We start from the raw sequence: 16704 nt of genomic DNA, 5'->3' as shown, positions 1-16704 counted from the left end.
TTACCCTCCCCCTGTCCTTTCTCTCTTCCTCCCTGTCTCCTCCCTCTCTCTGGTGACAGACTCTTCTCTCCATCTTTCTACTTTCACTCTCTCCTTCTCTTTTCCCTCTCTCCCTCCTCCCCTCTCTTACCCTCCCCCTGTCCTCTCTCTCTCTTCCTCCCTGTCTCCTCCCCTCTCTTACCCACCCCTGTCCTCTCTCTCTTCCTCCATGTCTCCTCCCTCTCTCTGGTGACAGACTCTTCTCTCCATCTTTCTACTTCCTTTCACTCTCTCCTTCTCTTTTCCCTCTCTCCCTCCTCCCCTCTCTTACCCTCCCCCCTGTCCTTTCTCTCTTCCTCCCTGTCTCCTCCCTCTCTCTGGTGACAGACTCTTCTCTCCATCTTTCTACTTCCTTTCACTCTCTCCTTCTCTTTTCCCTCTCTCCCTCCTCCCCCTGTCCCCTCTCTCTCTTCCTCCCTGTCTCCTCCCCTCTCTTACCCACCCCTGTCCTCTCTCTCATTTACATTTACATTTAAGTCATTTAGCAGACGCTCTTATCCAGAGCGACTTACAAATTGGTGCATTCACCTTATGAGATCCAGTGGAACAGTCACTTTCCTCTTCCTCCCTGTCTCCTCCCCTCTCTTACCCTCCCCCTGTCCTCTCTCTCTTCCTCCCTGTCTCCTCCCCTCTCTTACCCTCCCCTGTCCTCTCTCTCTTCCTCCCTGTCTCCTCCCTCTCTTACCCACCCCTGTCCTCTCTCTCTTCCTCCCTGTCTCCTCCCCTCTCCTACCCTCCCCCTGTCCTCTCTCTCTTCCTCCCTGTCTCCTCCCTCTCTTACCCTCCCCTGTCCTCTCTCTCTCTTCCTCCCTGTCTCCTCCCCTCTCTTACCCACCCCTGTCCTCTCTCTCTTCCTCCCTGTCTCCTCCCCTCTCTTACCCTCCCCCTGTCCTTTCTCTCTTCCTCCCTGTCTCCTCCCCTCTCTTACCCTCCCCTGTCCTCTCTCTCTTCCTCCCTGTCTCCTCCCCTCTCTTACCCTCCCCCTGTCCTTTCTCTCTTCCTCCCTGTCTCCTCCCTCTCTCTGGTGACAGACTCTTCTCTCCATCTTTCTACTTCCTTTCACTCTCTCCTTTTCTTTTCCCTCCCTTTCTTTCTCCTCCCTTCTCTTCCCCTCTCCCCCCTCTCCTCTCACTCGTTCTTCCTGTCTCCAGTGACAGACTGTCTGTATGTGAGGAAGTCCTTTGAGGGCCAGATGAAAGTTGACAGTGGTTATTTCTCATCATGGCATTCAGCCTCACATGTCACAAGTGCTCAGTGCAGGTCTGATGGGAAAATATGTCTAGCACTATGAAGGCCTGCTACTCACCAGGAGAATATGTCTTGCGTTATGAAGGCCTAGTACCTAGTAACGGGGGAAGAAATCGATACAGTTACATATCAGGATATTCTTTTTGACGATATATATCGTATAGTTTTGACTATCGCAATATTATTTTTGTGCTAGTTGGCTGCACCTGCACCAAAACAGTATTTTCTTCATAGCTTGTTTCCCATCCTCTTTTTAAATAGGGAGCCAATTTGTTTTCAGTACCTATATTTCCATTACAGATCAACATTTTTCTCATGGCTCTGTCTTGTCCCTCTGCAGCAGACATGGTGAGCACTATGTTTTGAACAGCGAATTGCACTAAAATCACAGTATTCAATCACAATAAAGAATTGTGAGAATCGCAATACATATCGTATCGGCACCAAAGTATGGTGATAATATCGTATCGTGAGGTCCCTGGCAATTCCCGGTGCTAGTAGTACTCCAGGAGGCCTTGGTACTGCTTAAAGATCTGACAGTACCAATGTCATGTCCCATCCTTTTATCCTCCTCTCCTCCGCCTCGCCACTATGGAACTTACTGATGTCCAAATGACCACAGGATTCTCTTCACCCACCCGGAGAGCAGGGTTTCCACTAGGAGAATTTATGGCCGGACAGTTGAGAAATGGACCGGTCATCCATATGTGTTGGGTTTGTAACCCATTAGGGTGTCCATCCATGCAGCCAACAGCATCAATAAACCAGGGATATTACTTTCCTAAAACAATAATTGTCCACCTCACAGTTCAGCTGTCGGAGATTTGAGCACTAAATGCATCAGCACATTGCATGCATAGGCCTATAGGCTTAGTGATCCACTATAGTCAGGGTTAGAAATTAACACCCGCCAAATTGGGTATATTTTTACATTGGCGGGTAAGAATGTCTATTTCACCAGCCACGTTGGGTGGTCACACAGAGCAAGGCCACATATAGAGGTTTGGTGAAATTGACTAGAAAGGCTACTAAAGTGTGGCTTCGTCCTTGTGTTTCTTGGCCAGATACAGTGCCCTCCGTAGTTATTGGGACAGTAAAGCATTTTTTCTTATTTTTACTCTATAGTTCAAAAGTTTTGATTTGAATTCAAAGAATAACTATGAGGTTAAAGTGCAGACTGTCAGCTTTAATTAGAATTTTCAGTCATATCAAGTGAACCATTTTAGAGGTGCAAAAGTATTGGGAAAAATGTGCTGATGTGTATTAAAGTAGTAAAAAGTTTGCTATTTGGTCCCATATTCCTAGCACGCAATGACCACATTAAGCTTGTGACTGTACAAACTTGTTGGATGTATTCACTGTTTGTTTTGGTTGTGTTTCAGATTAGTTTGTTCTCAGTAGAAATGAATGTAATTTTGGAGTCACTTTTATTGTAAATAGGCATGCAAAATGTTTCTAAATACTTCTACATGAATGTGGATGCTCCTATGATTATGGATAATTCTGAATGAATCGTGAATAAGGATTACTGAGAAAGTTAGATGCACAAATACATGATATATACAAAAGTATGTGGACACTCCTTCAAATTTGTGGATTTGGCAATTTCAACAACACCCATTGCTGACAGGTGTATAGAATTGAGCACACAGCCATGCAATCTCCATAAACAAACATTGGCAGTGGAATGGCCTTCCTGAAGAGCTCAGTGACTTTCAACGTGGCACCGTCATAGGATGCCACCTTTTCAAGAAGTCAGTAGTCAAATTTCTGCCCTGCTAGAGCTGCCCCGGTCAACTGTAATTGCTGTTATTGTGAAGTAGAAACGTCTAGGAGCAACAACGGCTCAGCCGCGAAGAGGTAGGCCACACAAGCTCACAGAACCTGACCGCTGAAGTGCGTAGAGCGTAAAAATAATCTGTCCTTGGTTGCAACACTCACTACCGAGTTCCAAACTGCCTCTGGAAGCAACGTCCACACAATAACTGGCCGTTGGAAGCTTTGTGAAATGGGTTTCCATGACCGAGTAGCCGCACACAAGCCTAAGATTACAATGCGCAATGTCAAGAGTCAGCTGGAGAGGTGTAAAGCTCACCGCCATTGGACTCTGGAGCAGTGGAAATGTGATCTCGAGTGATGAATCATGCTTCACCATCTGGCAGTCCGACAGACTGATCTGGTTTTGGCAGATGGCAGTAGAACGCTACCTGCCCCAATGCATAGTGCAAACTGTAACATTTGGTGGAGGAGGAATAATGGTCTGGGGCTGTTTTTCATGGTTCTGTCTAGGCCCCTTAGTTCCATTGAAGGAAATTTAACGCTACGGTATACAATGACATTCTAGACAGTACGGTGCTTCCAACTTTGTGGCAACAGGGAAGGCCCTTTCCTGTTTCAGCATGACAATGCCCCCGTGCACAAAGTGAGGTCCATACATAAATGGTTTGTTGAGATTGGTGTGGAAGAACTTGACTGGCCTGTACTGAGCCCTGACCTCAACCCCATCGAACACCTTTGGGATGAATTGGATCTCCGACAGTGAGCCAGGCCTAATCGCCCAACATCAGTGTCCGACCTCACTAATGCTCTTGTGGATGAATTGAGGCAAGTTCCCGCAGCAATGTGCCAACATCTAGTGGAAAACCTTCCCAGAAGAGTGGAGCAAAGGGGGCACCAACTCCATATAATGGCCCTGATTTTGGAATGTGATGTTTGACAAGCAGGTGTCCACATACTTTTGGTCATGTAGTGTATCATACCCCCCCAAAAACATGCTATCCTCCCCTGTTATTGTAAAGGTGAGAGGTTAGCATGTCTTGGGTGTATGATATTTGTGGATCTGTAACTTAGAACAAAATGTAGAAAAAATGCTTTACCGTCCCAATAATTATGGAGGGCACTGTATATCATTTACTTCACACTCTACATTGTTTTTCAATGTTAGTTTGAGTTTGCTGCAACCGTCTGCTGCTAGGAAGACATTGCAGTCTGAGATTGTTTTCAGATAAAACCAGTAATGACGTCATTCACGAGGCAGTCTATTCGCTGAGGCTAATAATTAGGGCTCCCGAGGGGCGCAGCGTTCTAAGGCACTCAATCTCAGTGCTAGAGGCGTCACTACAGACCCTAGTTCGAATCTAGGCTGTATCACAACCGGCCGTGGTTGGGAGTCCCACAGGGCGGTGCACAATTGCCTTGTAAAGGTTCAATCAAAATAATGATAATAGGATCATCTTTGGGAGAAACGTGAGAGAGTGGCCAAATAAGGGAATGAATAGAAATCAACATGTTTTGCGTTATTGTTTGTATATTATCACAAACAAAGTACTAGGGTAGTGAATTGATGTTAGCTTTAGCTGTCAGCTAGCAAGGAAAGTTAGTCTACAAGCTGGAAGTCACCGGTATCATCTTCCGTTGTAAAGTCTGAATGAACATAGTTTCCAAACTTTTTAATTAACAGTTTCAACATTTCTACATGGCATGTCGCATTATTCCAGACTGTGTTAACTTCTGTGCAGCATTACCGGGGACCTACCTGCCTCCCAGTGCAGGCTAGCAATGAGTAAGTGCACCTAACATGATGCAGCCTCCCAGTGCAGGCTAGCAGTGAGTAAGTGGACCTAACATGATGCAGCCTCCCAGTGCAGGCTAGCAGTGAGTAAGTGGACCTAACATCATGCAGCCTCCCAGTGCAGGCTAGCAGTGAGTAAGTGGAGCAGGCACAGTGCACACTATAATAAGGGGTCCACTGTGCTGATTGACCGGCATGATCCGTCAGACACATTCAGAATTACCGAAAGTAACAACCTTTCTAGTATCGAAGAAGTACCGAAGTTTCAGTATACCGTGCCACGCTAGTCCACTGTATGATAGGCTGGTGTAAAACTGACTAGGCAATCAGGATAGATAATAAACAGAGTAGCAGCAGTGTAAAGGAAAGGGGGGTACCTAGTCATTTGTCCAACAAGGTATTCAACTGAAATGTTTCCTCCGCATTTAACCCAACCCCTCTGAATCAGAGAGGTGCAGAGGGCTGCCTTAATTGATATCCACTTCTTCGGCGCCCAGGGGACAGTAGACTGTGTGTGTGTATGTTGGAGTGTCAGTGTGTGGTTAGAGTCCAGGGAGTATACATAGAACCAGTGCAGAAAAAATTATAGAGAGGGGGGGGTCAATGCAAATAGTCAGAGTAGCCATTTGACTATCTGTTCAGCGGTCTTAAGGCTTGGGGGTAGAAGCTGTTCAGAAGCCATTTGATTATCTGTTCAGCGGTCTTAAGGCTTGGGGGTAGAAGCTGTTCAGAAGCCATTTGACTATCTGTTCAGCGTTCTTAAGGCTTGGGGGTAGAAGCTGTTCAGAAGCCATTTGACTATCTGTTCAGCGGTCTTAAGGCTTGGGGGTAGAAGCTGTTCAGAAGCCATTTGATTATCTGTTCAGCGGTCTTAAGGCTTGGGGGTAGAAGCTGTTCAGAAGCCATTTGATCCCTGGCTTGGCACTCCGGTACCGCTTGTCGTGTGGTAGCAGAGAGATGACTTGGGTGGCTGGAGTCTTTTAAAATGTTTAGGGCCTTCCTCTGACACAGCCTTGTATAGAGGTCCAGGATGGCAGGGAGTTTGGCCGCAGTGATGTACTGGGCGTACACACTACCGTCTGTACCGACTTGCAGTCAGATGCCAAGCAGTGATACCAAGCGGTGATGCAGCCTGTCAACATGCTCTTAATGGTGCAGCTATATATCATTTTGAATATCTGAGGGCCAGTGCCAAATCTTTTTTGCCTCCTGCAGGGGAAGAGGCATTGTCATGCCCTCTTCACGACTATGATGTTGTTTGGACCATGATAGGTCCTTTGTGATGTGGACACCGAGGAACTTGAAGCTCTCGACCCACTCCACTACAGCCCCATCGATGTGAATCGGGGTGTGCTCGGCCCTCTGTTTCCTGTAGTCCACAATCAGCTTGTTTGTCTTGTTGACATTGAGACAGAAGTTGTTGTCCTGGCACCACACTGCCAGGTGTCTGACCGCCTCCTGTAGGCTTTCTCATTGTTTTTGCCGATCAGGCCTACCACGTTGGCAATGTTGCCATCAAGCACACACGCATTGAGGGTCAGTGTGGCGGATGTGTTGTTGCCTAACCTTCACCACCTGGGGGCGGCGCGTCAGGAATTCCAGGGTCCAGTTGCAGAGGGAGGTGTTTAGTCCCAGGGTCCTTAGCTTGGAGGAAACAATGGTTTTGAATGCTGAGCTGGAGTCAATGGAAAACATTCTCATGTAGGTGTTCCTTTTGTCCAGGTGGGAAAGGTCACTGTGGAGTGCAATAGAGATTGCGTCAACAGTGGGTCTGTTGCGGCGGTATCTGAATTGGAGTGGGCCCAGGGTGTGTGGGATGATGGTGTTGATGTGAGCAATGACCAGCCTTTCAAAGCCTTGCATGGCTACAGATGTGAATGCTATGGGGCGATAGTCATTTAGACATGTTATCTTAGCATTCTTGGGCACAGGGACTATGGTGGTCTTCTTGAAACATGTAGGTATTATAGACTCTGTCAGGGAATATCAGTGAAGACACTTGCCAGCTGGTGAACCTGTTTAAAAGTCTTACTCACATCGGCAACGGAGAGTGTGATCACACAGTCATCCGGAACAACTGGTGCTCTCATGCATGGTTGGTTCAGTGTTGCTTGCCTCAAAGCGAGCATGGAAGGCATTTAGCTCGTCTGGTAGGCACGTGTCACTGGGCAGCTTGCGACTGGATTTCACTATGTAATCCGTGATAGTTTGCAAAACCCTGCCACATTTGACGAGCTTCAGAGCCGGTGTATTAAATGTCGATCTTGGTCCTGTATTGACGATTTGAATGTTTGATGGTTCCTCAGAGGGCGTAGTGGAATTTCTTATAAGCGTCCAGATTAGTGTCTTGCACCTGTAAAACGGCTGCAGGATATTATATTGCAACAAACACAACATTACAAGAGAACAAAATGAAACAAAACACTTGCAAACTGGTTTAAACCGTTTTTGTTTTACTTCAATGAAAAAGGCATCCATCTTCACAAGAAACAGTAGCCGAGGCTCCTCTCTTGCTCTCTCGCTCCATCAGCAGCAGCAGGCGCATAAGGCAGCGCAGAAGACAGTGAGACAATGGTGCTGAAGCACGAAATCGGGATGTATGATATGCTGCTATGGACAATTTGGCCAGCTACAATTTTATTTATCGACTTTTCATTTATTTTATCTGCCAAAAGCCGTCAATTACCGGCTTACGGAAACCCTGCAAGAGAGGGCAAGAGATGGAAGAATGATGGGAGAGAGAGGAATGAAGAGGGAGGTTGTTATAGGGTCATCGTCCATGTCCGTCTCTAATAAGACTTCAACAAAGGGTGGACACTAGTGTGAAATCGGAATATCTGTGTGTGTGTGTGTCTGCAGGTACTAGGGACAGAGCGGAGGCTGGTGTGAAATCAGAATTAGCGACCGAGGCTGTGTTTCTCTTCTACCTTTCCCTCCTAATGACCAGCCTACATGGCTGTGAATCTGACACGCCTTTACAAACCTGATTACTTGGTCCTGTTTAACACAATGTGATGACACAACTAGGCTGTTGATCTGGCTCACAGAGGAGAAGAGGAGGAAAGAATGTACAGATTTAATCTTAGAGAGGTGTTTCTTCTGTTTCTCCTCTATTGATGTTCAAAAGCAAACGCTACCAAGGGTCAGAGACTCATATGCGTCCCAAATGGCACCCTATTCCCTATGTAGTGCACTACCTTTTTGACCAGGGCTTAGTTTGTGATTCTGATTAGATTTTTACCTCCCTCAGCATTCGTTCCGGCCCAACTTCTTAGCCACAGCACACCAGCTGAATGAAGAAGGCTTTAAGGTGAGTACACTGTTCGTTCTCAATTACTACTCTTCAAATGAAATTTTATTGGTCACATACACGTGTTTAGCAGATGTTATTGCGGGTCTAGCAAAATTCTTCTCTCCTATTGGAAGTTCAGTCATGAGTTAGACTGCTAGTAGACCTGATAGTCTATGCACAACCCAAAACAACACACCAAAACACAGAGGAACTGAAGAAAAAGAGAACAAACTGACATTTGCTTCTCTCCCCCTCTGTGTGTGTGTGTGGTCTCTCCTCCAGCTCTTTGCTACAGAGGCCACCTCGGCCTGGCTCTCTGCCAATGATGTGCCCGCCACCCCTGTGGCATGGCCCAGCCAGGAGGGAGGAGATGCCAGCTTGCCCAGTATTATCAGGTGAGAGGGGATAAGGGCCAGGGGCGACTGTCTGGAATAGAGGGATGAAGAGAGGGAGGGATAAAGAGTAAGTTGTATTAGTCGTATGTACAGGATACTCATTGTATACATCGTCCAATGAAATGCTTGCAAGTTCCCAACAAAGCAACAGCAATAAGAAATAATAAAATATAAGAATATGAACATAAAGTAAATGTTTCAATAGAATAAACATTTTAGCATAATTACAATACAGGATGGTACAATTTTTAGTCCAATATTAACATGTGTATTGGGGAAGAGGGGGAATGGGGGGCCAGTGTATAAACTGAGTCTGGTAGCAGCAGTTGTGATGTGTGTGTGTGTGTGTGTGTGTGTGTGTGTGTGTGTGTGTGTGTGTGTGTGTGTGTGTGTGTGTGTGTGTGTGTGTGTGTGTGTGTGTGTGTGTGTGTGTGTGTGTGTGTGTGTGTGTGTGTGTGTGTGTGTGTGTGTGTGTGTGTGTGTGTGTGTGTGTGTGTGTGTGTGTGTAGTATGAATGTATATGTGTGTATGTCTGTGTGGGTGTGTAGTATGAATTAATATGTGTATGTATGTCTGTATGGTTGTGTGCATGAATGTATATGTGTGTGTGTGTGTGTGTGTGTAGTATGAATGTGTGTGTGTGTGTGTGTGTGTGTGTGTGTGTGTGTGTGTGTGTGTGTGTGTGTGTGTGTGTGTGTGTGTGTGTGTGTGTGTGTGTGTGTGTGTGTGTGTGTGTGTGTGTGTGTGTGTGTGTGTGTGTGTGTGTGTGTGTGTGTGTGTAGTATGAATGTATATGTGTGTTTGTATGTCTGTGTGGGTGTGTGCATGAATGAGTGCATGTGTGCTAAGGTGTGAAGTAACAGAGCAGGTGGTCAGTCCAATTCAAGTAGTCTGATGACTTGTAGATAGAAACTGTCTCTGAGCCTGTTGGTATCAGACCTCATTCTCCAATTCCGTCATCATTATCGAGAACAGCTTGTTTCTGTAGTGTGTGGGGTCCTAGACGATGTTGCGTGCCTTCCTCACGCACTGTTTTGAGTAGATGTCCTGGATGGGTGGGAGCACGGTCTCAGTGATGGACTGGGCCGTCTTCACCATCCACTGGAGAGCCTTGCGGTCGTGAACGGAGCAATTCCCGTACCAGGCCGTGATGAAACGGGTCAGGATGCTCTCAATTATGAAGCGAGAGTATTTGGAGAACACCCGGGGGCAGCATGCCAAATTTCCTTAGCACTCTTAGGAAGTAGAGACACTGGTGTGCCATCTTGTCAAGAGTGGTGGTATTGTTGGTCCATGACAAGTTCTCTGTGATGTGGACACTGAAGAACTTAAAACTCGTGACTCTCTCTACTGCAGTCTTGATGTGGTTCGGGGCACCCTCCTTTCAAACGTTATTAATCTACCTTCTGAAAATACCTCTCATCTTTTGTGACAACTGATGCGTCCTCTCCTTCAGTGTGGAATTAAGCATGTAACTGTGTTGACAGTCATTGATCAACAAGTCATTTTGCATCCCGAACAACCCCAGGCAATTAAATCAAATGTTATTGGTGTTTAGCAGATGTTATTGTAGGTGTAGCGAAATGCTTGTGTTTCTTGCTCAACGAACAATTACACACACAGACATGGGGGGGAACAGAGGATAATATATGCGTAGAGAATGAGGGGATGTAAAACAGGTGTGCGGATGAACAAGACAAAACAAATGGAAAATGAAAGGTGGAGCGGCGATGGCTAGAAGACCGGTGATGTCGACCGCCGAGCACTGCCCGAACAAGGAGAGGAGCCAACTTCGGCGGGAGTCGTGACAAGAGCGGCATAGACTAAGATACAGTAGATACAGTGTATTATTATTTTATCTTTATTTAACTAGGCAAGTCAGTTAAGAACAAATTCTTATTTTCAATGATGGCTTAGGAACAGTGGGTTAACTGCCTTGTTCAGGGCCAGAACGACAGATTTTTACCTTGTCAGCTCGGGGGATTCGATCTTACAACCTTCCAGTTACTAGTCTAACGCTGTAACCACCACTAGGCTACCTGCCACCCCACTAATATTCATATGAGATGAGTAATGCAAAATATGTAAACATTATTAAAGTGACTAGTGTTCCATTATTAAAGTGGCCAGTGATGTCAAGTCTATGTATATAGGGCAGCAGCCTCTAATGTGCTAGTGATGGCTATTTAACAGTCTGATGGCCTTGAGATAAAAGCTGTTTTTAAGTCTCTCGGTCCCGGCTTTGATGCACCTGTACTGACCTCGCCTTCTGGATGAGAGCGGGGTGAACAGGCAGGGACTCGGGTGGTTGTTGTCCCTGATAATCTTTTTGGCCTTCCTTTGACATCGGGGGCAGTAGGTGTTCTGGAGGGCAGGTAGTTTGCCCCCTGTGATTCGTTGGGCAGACCTCACCACCCTCAGGAGAGCCCTGCAGTTGTGGGCAGTGCAGTTGCCGTACCAGGCGGTGATACAGCCTGACAGGATGCTCTCAATTGTGCATCTGTAAAAGTTTGTGAGGGTTTTAGGTGCCAATACACATTTCTTCAGCCACCTGAGGTTGAAGAGGCGCTGTTGCGCCTTCTTCACCACACTGTCTGTGTGGGTGGACCATTTGAGTTTGTCAGTGATGTGTAAGCAGAGGAACTTGAAGCTTTCCACCTTCTCAACTGCGGTCCCGTTGATGTGGATAGGGGGGTGCTCCCTCTGCTGTTTCCTGAAGTCCACGATCAGCTTTGTTTTGTTGACGTCGGGTGAGAAGTTATTTTCCTGGCACCACACTCCCAGGGCCCACACCTCCTCTCTGTAGGCTGTCTCGTCATTGTTTGTAATCAGGCCTACTACTGTGTTGTTTGCAAACTTGATGATTGAGTTGGAGGCGTGCGTGGCCACGCAGTTATGGGTGAACAAGGAGTACAGGAGAGGGCTGAGCACGCACCCTTGTGGTGCCCCAGTTGTGAGGATCAACGAAGTGGAGGTGTTGTTTCCAACCTTCACCATCTGGGGGCATCCCATCACGAAGTCCAGGACCCAGTTGTACAGGGTGGGGTTGAGACCCAGGGCCTCGAGCTTGGAGGGTACTATGGTGTTGAATGCTGAGCTGTAGTCAATGAATATCAGTAGCCTACTATAGTAAAACTGTGCACTGTGCCCAGCTTCACACACTGACCAACGCGAGGTAGGCGGCCTGATCTTGAACATCTGCACGGCACCTTCAGCATTCAAATGCTAAATTGGCTTGCGCGATATTTGGCTTTATTAGTTTAGTGACAACCTATGAAATCTGCTAGGTTGTTATTGTTATCTATGTTCAGTTGTATGTATTGTATGTTACCGGAATAAATGTAAACTATTGGAGACATTTGGCTATACCTGATGAACAGGCTTAGTATAGATTTTACTTAGCTTGTTCAGGTTCACCAACAGCAATAGTTTTTTAGGTAGCTTGGTTTTAAACTATCAGTGTATATGGTCATTTTTAGATATACAGGGTAAAGTTAATATTTTCATAACAAGAACAACAATCAAGTTTTGTGAGGCACGCTGCATGGCCGATGCAGGAGGAAAAATAAAGTTACTCCGTAAAAACGTCAACGGTCATAACCATTAGATTTTGAGGTGGGTGGGGGGGGTTAAATCCAGAGTTGGCTATATATTAATTGGCTATGTCATAGCTCATTTGTAAACGGTAAATATTGATACAATACTAGCTCAAACACTTAATCTGCAAAAATGACACGTTAATTTAGTGGGTGATGGTGATTTCAGAACCGAAGTGGGGGGTGGCTAAAAACACGTTGCCCCCACTAATCTCATATTGGTAGTGAGGTGGTGCCTAGTTTCCCTTATGGCTCAGCTCAGGTGCCAAAATAGTAGATACACCCTAGACATGCATCATTTACACACACACATACACACACGCAGAAGTCAGTTCAGACAGATCCGGATCAGAGAGGCCCAACTCATGAGCTAATCAGCAGAGGATTTGGAAATTGAATGTGTTTATGCAACGAATGTTAGTGCATCAAACTGAATCGCAACGATTCGTTCTCTAATCAAACCGAATCCCACAAATCATTTCAAGCTAAAAACGTATCAATCCTGTATCGTATCGGAGCCCATGTACAGTATCTAGATGCGTATGGAATTGTCTTGAAAGGGAAAGATATACATCCCTAGTATTTTGCTATCATCTCACTCCTTACAGCTCTTACTGCTTCATCACTATAATATATTTGGCGTGTGATTAAACTCTGAATAATGTCTCAGAACACACAGTCCAATTACACAGAATTATAAGGAATATGAAATATAACAACGAGGAGTGCACACGCACACACTACTCAGGAGAGGCACGTGATGTGTGTGTGATTGTGGACAGAGGATTTGATGTCACCTTTGTTTTAATGTGGTTGTCATCTGTGTCCCCTCCATATTATCATTAGCATTCCATCCTGATGTGTCTCTGTCTGACAAAAGGCTTCAGATATAAATGTATCTTTAGATGCTTTACCTCGTCTGTTTATCCACAGCCCTGTTTTCCTCTTCTCCTCTCCCTTTCTCTTCTCCTCTCCCTTTCTCTTCTCCTCTCCCTTTCTCTTCTCCTCTCCCTTTCTCTTCTCCTCTCCCTTTCTCTTCTCCTCTCCCTTTCTCTTCTCCTCTCCCTTTCTCTTCTCCTCTCCCTTTCTCTTCTCCTCTCCTTTTCTCTTCTCCTCTCCCTTTCTCTTCTCCTCTCCCTTTCTCTTCTCCTCTCCCTTTCTCTTCTCCTCTCCCTTTCTCTTCTCCTCTCCCTTTCTCTTCTCCTCTCCCTTTCTCTTCTCCTCTCCCTTTCTCTTCTCCTCTCCCTTTCTCTTCTCCTCTCCCTTTCTCTTCTCCTCTCCCTTTCTCTTCTCCTCTCCCTTTCTCTCTTCTCCTATTCTCCTCGGTTCACTGTAACCTTTCACTGTGTGTGTGTGTAGGCTGATCAATGAGGGCCACATTGACCTGGTGATAAACCTTCCCAACAACAACAGCAAGTTCCTCAGGGACAATTTCCTAATCCGCAGGATGGCTGTGGACCACGGGGTGCCTCTCATCACCAACTACCAGGTACACAGACACAGTGACAAGACACACACACATCCAAAGCAACTTACAGTACTTACAAGAATTGAACAGATAATCATGTCTTAAACAGATTGAGACACCTTTCCAGGGTCAGTTTCATTTCAATTCAGTTAACTGCAATTCCAAGTTTTACTCATAGAAAAGCATTATTTGGAATTGGAGTACTTCCCGAATTGAATTGACCCCATCACTGAACCTTTCCCTGTGGTCCCGTCAGGTGGTCAAGCTGTTTGCTGAGGCCATAAAGTATGCCAGCGAGTTGGACACCACCAGCCTGTTCCACTACCGCCAACGGGACGCTGACCGCCAACGGGACGCTGACCTCGAAAAGGAAGCTGACCGCCTTAGGGACGCTGCCGCCGGACTGCAGAGCTAGAGCTGCACCCCCCTTCTCATCTCTTCATCTATCTCTGACCCTCCCTCTCTCCCTCATCCTCTCCCCCCCATCCCTCCCCCACAGGGCCCAGACACAGCACAGTTCAGCACAGCTCACTCCATCAGGGTCCTCCAACACCAGGAAAGACCATGATGACCCTTGACCTTTCACGTGACATGCTTCTTTACAGAGTAGAGATGTATTTGTCCCCTTTCCCCTGAAGTGTGCACTCACACACTCCTCCCCATTGATTTTAAAGTGTTGGATTGGTGTAAGAATGTTGGGCCAGAGGGAGTTTCCACCATATTTCTTCCATCAGTCAGCTCCTCTGAAATCCATGAAGGGAAGCAAAGGTCAGAGATTTGGACACAGGGCTCGTCTTCCATGACAACTGTTGCTGCCTGTCTCTTTTCCTCTGTGATGTCTGGCGGATACTGTACCAAACATAGTTACTGTAGCATAGATAGTTACTGTAGCGAAGATAGTTACTGTACCAGAAGTTAAAGGGGGTAAACCATTGTTATTGACACCTGTAAATGTAGCCCATAATTATATGCCAAATCAAATGTGTTTTAAAGACATTTCACATCTAGGGATAGAGGATGTTTGTTTGTGATCTCATTGAACCACATCCAAGGGCAGTATCTGTCCTGTTTACACTCCACAAACACATTTTTCTTTATCTTGGCTGTATTTTGGCTGTATTTTCCTCATACTGAAAACACATAAAACACCTTTGATATTTTGTTTGCCAGTTCTGAAGCCTTCAACATTTTAAAGTCTAAAACAGACCTTGCTGACAAACCTTTAAAAGCAGCGGGTGGCCATCCTATTATCTCTGACCAGAACATCGGGCATCATTTTCTGTTCCAGTGACGACATGTTGACTCACCACTGATCGTCTCTAACTAACCCACCCGTCTCTAACTAGCCAGCCGCTGCTTTGAGCTGTTGTAATGCCTGCTACATTAAAGGACTCAGTTTGGCCAGTGACCCATACAACTGCTTCATGCATTCATGCATTTTGGTTATAGACTAAAGATGGTGCTATGGACCCAACTAGGATTGTATGTGTATGTTGAGTGCAGTGTTGGAAAAAGTACCCAATTGTCATACTTGAGTAAAACTATAGATACTTAGAAAGTTACTCAAGTACAAGTGAGTCACCCCCCTTAAGTAAAAGTCTTAAAGTATTCTGTTCTAAATGTACTTAAGTGTCTAAAGTTAAGGTAGAAATCATTTCAAATTCCTTATATTAAGCAAAGCAGACGGCATCATTGTCTTGTATTAAACATTTGCAGATAACCAGGGACTCCAACACTCAGACATCATTTTGAAAATATGCATTTTTGTTTAGTGAGTCCACCAAATCAGAGGCAGCAGGGATGACCACGTGTTCTCTTGATAAGTCCGTGAATGGGACCATTTTCCTGTCCTGCTAAGCATTCAAAATGTAACGAGTACTTTTGGGTGTCAGGTAAAATGTACATTATTTTCTTTAGGAATGTAGTGATGTAAAACTTGTCAAAAATATAAATAGCAAAGTAAAGTACAGATACCCCCAACAAAAACTTCTTAAGTAGTACTTTTAACATATTTTTACTGAAATACTTTACACCAGTGGTTGAGTGTGTGTGTGTTGAGTGTGTTTTACTAGGCACCCTTCGAGATAGCTTCTACATTCTTGATATTTTGAGGCCGAGTTATGAATATATCCAAAATGCTTCTGTCTTTTAAAAAAAAACTATCTGAAAGTTTTGAGTTATTTTGGGGACAATTTTAGTTAACGATCCTAACAGCTGATTAGTTATATTTTACATGTATTTGTGTGTCCATGTTTATAAATAACATGAGCTTACATTTCAAAGTACTCTCTCTTTCATAAACATCTGCATTCTGCATACATACAAATCTAATAAAAGCAGTATTCACCATGTTTTAGCTGCAGTCTATATTTATTTGACTGTATCCCTGGGTTTACCCTGAGGTATAGAAGTTAGACAGTTTTAGTGCCCTAGGGAATCAGGTTCTGCAGGACCATAGATGTTTTAGTCTCCTCCCCTCACCTGGAATTAACACTACTAATCAGGTGAGTACATGTTTGATTAATTGGGTTTAAATAGCACTTTTTCAGTGGGAACACCTTATCCACCACCAATATTTATTGATTTGTTTTGTTTGTCTTTCAGATGTTTTTCAAAGTCTTTCAAACACTTTTGTTTACCACATGTTAATGACTACTTTGCCTCAGGCTTTGCCTGGAGCTTGGAGGAGATCACTATCACTTTAGCTGCTTTTAGACAGGCAGCCCAAGTCTTTTGACCAATCACAGGAGAGTAGGACAGGGGGGGAGGGGAACGTACTGTACATGGAGCCTTGCCTGGGCCAGCCACAGAGATGGTCTCTGCTTTTTGCAGATCTGTTGCATGCTATACTCATTATGAATTAAAACATATTAAGAGGAAATGAGATACATGTAAGCTATTTGTGTGAGGGTACAAATGACTAGATACAGTGGAGAACAACCTCTGACCTCTTCAATAGCAGGTTAGTCACACAGGCCTTAATGACAATTTAATACAACAGCATGAAGATTACATTGCCTGTAGTGTTCCATGTGGCTTTTGTTGTCAGTCCCTGTGTGAGTCTTGTTATGCTCTCAGTAAATACCTCTTTTGCT

The 16704-nt window shown here is 45.2% G+C and overlaps 1 protein-coding gene across 1 annotated transcript in view; it reads left to right on the top strand.

The window, feature by feature from the left end:
• The window catches only part of cps1 (carbamoyl-phosphate synthase 1, mitochondrial), a 95684-nt gene extending 79724 nt beyond the window's left edge, over positions 1-15960 (top strand). The window contains 4 exon segments of the mRNA XM_046363299.1: positions 8109-8168; positions 8433-8545; positions 13501-13630; positions 13866-15960. Coding sequence (XP_046219255.1) covers positions 8109-8168; positions 8433-8545; positions 13501-13630; positions 13866-14024 — 462 coding nt within the window. The 3' untranslated portion in view covers positions 14025-15960.
• Positions 15961-16704: the final 744 nt, after the last annotated feature.

This window comes from Oncorhynchus gorbuscha, linkage group LG09, assembly GCF_021184085.1.
Source record: "Oncorhynchus gorbuscha isolate QuinsamMale2020 ecotype Even-year linkage group LG09, OgorEven_v1.0, whole genome shotgun sequence".
NCBI classification, from domain to species: Eukaryota; Metazoa; Chordata; class Actinopteri; order Salmoniformes; family Salmonidae; genus Oncorhynchus; species Oncorhynchus gorbuscha.
The sequence above is the reverse complement of the archived record's forward strand: the minus strand, read 5'-3'. Positions and strand labels throughout refer to the sequence as shown.